The following is a 2893-nucleotide window of genomic DNA, read 5'->3' as shown; positions in this document are numbered from 1 at the left end:
CACATCCTCCTGTCAGACCTTTACCTGTTAGTCCCACCTTTTCTGAACCCCATTGTTTATGGTGTTAAAACTAAACAAATCCGTGACCAAGTCCTGAAAATGCTATTCTCCAAGAAACATTAGTGACTCCCTCGGTTGAAAAGTTGTGTGGTTTCTAATGAACAATTTTAATGAGTTAAACTGCTTATCTTCCTCCAATATAAATATATGCTGTCGCGTGTGAATTCCAGATATTCATAATTTATAGAGATTTGTGCTAAATATTATCTTTTAAATATTTAAAATCACATACAGTGGGATAATTTGATGACTTTGTGATTGAAATTTATTATTTGTTTTGTATTTTGAGATGATAATGTAATTGTATCCTTTTCCCCTTTCTTTCCTCACTCTGAGCTCCCTAATATAGCCCTTCTTGCTCTCTTTCAAATTCATGGCCTCTTTTTTAATTTTGAGTCTGTCAATTTAAATTGTCCTATTCTTGGAACAAGTTGACTCTCTAACATTAAAATTCAGTCAACTGCACATCCTTCTTACAAATCCCAAAGACAAGTTTTTATATCAGTATGCTTGAATTTCCAATCCACCAAGCACCTGCAGTTTGGGCTTTGTTCCATTTCCTAATGGTGTTGCCAATCTATAGTGTGATAGATATTTTATCTTCTTATGTACTTTATATGAATGCTTATCAATGCAAAAATAATGCATAACTAATAATGCGTGCACATTTTTCATTAATATCCCTAAACTATAAATGATACCCTGGTATTTGTATAGGAATAATGTTTAGAAAGAGATTGACTTAGCATGTCCTTAAAGTCATTTTCATAAAAACAGAAACATAGTAGACTTATGTAAAGGATACACTGGGACCACAAACATTTGTTAACTTTAATGTAATTTTAGTTTTAATTTATTTCACTAAAGTTTATAGAAGAAGGAGAAATTAAGTATGGAGGCAGCATTTAAAAAATGCCTAATGACAGCATTTGAGGACTGTGTGCTATCTGCTCTTCTGTCTGAAAAGAAAAGGATTGGTCAGACACTTTTTATAACGTGTGAAATATGTTTCCTGGTGTTAATCAAAGGTATTTTATTGAGAGGTATCAAATCAAAAGCTAATTAAAACACTGAAATCATCCATATAGAGGTGACTTTACCTCATTATTTTTAAGGTATAAGAAAAAAATGCAGCCTTGAAAAAGTAATAGGAAACCAAGCTGGAGAGGAAGGCCAACACAGAGAAAATGTATACAAAATGCAGCTGGAACGATGCTATCTCACCATCAAATAAAATAAAATAATTGCAGGATAAAGAAACAACTGGGAGCAAGCAGTTGTTTAAAGTGAAATAATATGATCAAAATGTATTGTATAAATTTCTCAAAAATAAATAAAATGTTATTAAAATAACTGTATTTAATAATAGAATACCTTTTAAATAAAAGTAGTAAGATTATATTTTGGAGTAAACTGTTATGGATGTGGGAAAGGGGTAAAGAGTAAAAAATGGGCTGGTTATTGAAAACTAAGGAGGACTATATGAAAGAAGACTTATGGAAAACCCTTAATGACTAAGCTAATATGTAGCTGGACTTGGGCTACTTTGTGAGTTCTCCTTTCTTCCCTTCTCCACTACTTTATACCATTTATTCCCCTAACCTTAGATAGGTGGAAAAAAAGAATAGAAAGGAAAGAGTGAAGTTATCATTAAACTATTAATTAGGGGAAATGAATTCCTTGGTGCAAGTTTGATCTTTTCCACCAGGAAATCTAATTTCTTCTTGTTGTTTCTTCTTTGAGTACCACTACTTAACAAACTGTGACCAAGATCACACCAACAACCCACCCCACCTCCTGGAGTCCTAGCATTTATATATCCCCTGAAAAGTCCCCAGGATTCCAGGCATCACACAATGGTAGTAACTACCACATCCCTGCTAGAGCATTAGGCAAAACATAATCAGCTGCTGTGGACAATCTGAAACAGCCACATATCCCACACCTGGGATTAAAATGTAAACATATTCTTATTTGATTTCTTTGTTTTATAAAAAACCAAAATTCCAAAAACGTCACTACATTTCCCGTCTTCTGTTTTAAGTCATTGTGTTGTGTGTAATGAGAAATTATAAACAGAGACTTTTTTTCACAAAATAAGTGCTTTTTGGCTCAGTGGCCAAATTTTTCAGTCCAATTCTAATCTTTTTCTGTTTTGATGGCATCCACAATTTTTCATTTCCTGTGGAAATATAAAGAAATCCTCGTCTCCAACTTTTGTGGGCTTCGATTCTGATTTAGTGGATTTTCAAAAGGGGGAGTATGAATTTTGTAGTGGAACTTTTCAGAGGAAAATGGAGAATTAGCAAAGTTGGAGGAAGTGAGTTGGAAGATGTTTATTTTTATACGTGCCTGAAATTCCCCAAAATAGGGAAAATTTAAAACAAAAAGTATTCTCCGTTCCTGAGGTCCAACATGAATTTAACACAATTGCTATGTGTCATTGCCCTCTGACAAGGTTCCCATAGACCACCAGAGACCACCAGGAGTCCAACTCACATGCAAATCAAAAAGTCTTTATTCAAGCTCAAGCTCAGACCCTGCAACCTCTCCTGCACAGTGGAAGGTGTGGATGGTGCTGACCTGGTAACAGCCTTGCCTTTTATGGTGGCAGGGTGAGGGACTTTCCAACTTGGCAGTTACATGATTGGTTGACATTTGCTTGGCACACTTTTATTGGCTAGTAATGATTTCAGTTTGGTGTAAACAATGGTTGCCAGCTTAATCAATTTACTTTAGTTACTAGGAATAGAGTGGGTATTTGACCTGGGGAACTGTGATTGTTACCAGAGTGACATGGTTTCCAGAACAAGTTGGTATTTTTCCAGTAGCT

General features: G+C 34.8%; 1 protein-coding gene across 1 annotated transcript in view; it reads left to right on the top strand.

Annotated features, from left to right (window-relative positions):
- LOC110298718 (olfactory receptor 52A5-like) overlaps positions 1–123 on the top strand; it is a 12971-nt gene extending 12848 nt beyond the window's left edge. Inside the window, exon 2 of the mRNA XM_021168122.1 lies at positions 4–123. Within this exon, the coding sequence (XP_021023781.1) occupies positions 4–123 (120 nt within the window). The remainder of the gene's footprint in view (positions 1–3) is intronic.
- Positions 124–2893: the final 2770 nt, after the last annotated feature.

Source organism: Mus caroli, chromosome 7 (assembly GCF_900094665.2).
Source record: "Mus caroli chromosome 7, CAROLI_EIJ_v1.1, whole genome shotgun sequence".
Classification (NCBI taxonomy): Eukaryota; Metazoa; Chordata; class Mammalia; order Rodentia; family Muridae; genus Mus; species Mus caroli.
Note: the sequence above shows the minus strand (reverse complement) of the source record. Positions and strands in the feature narration are given on the sequence as shown.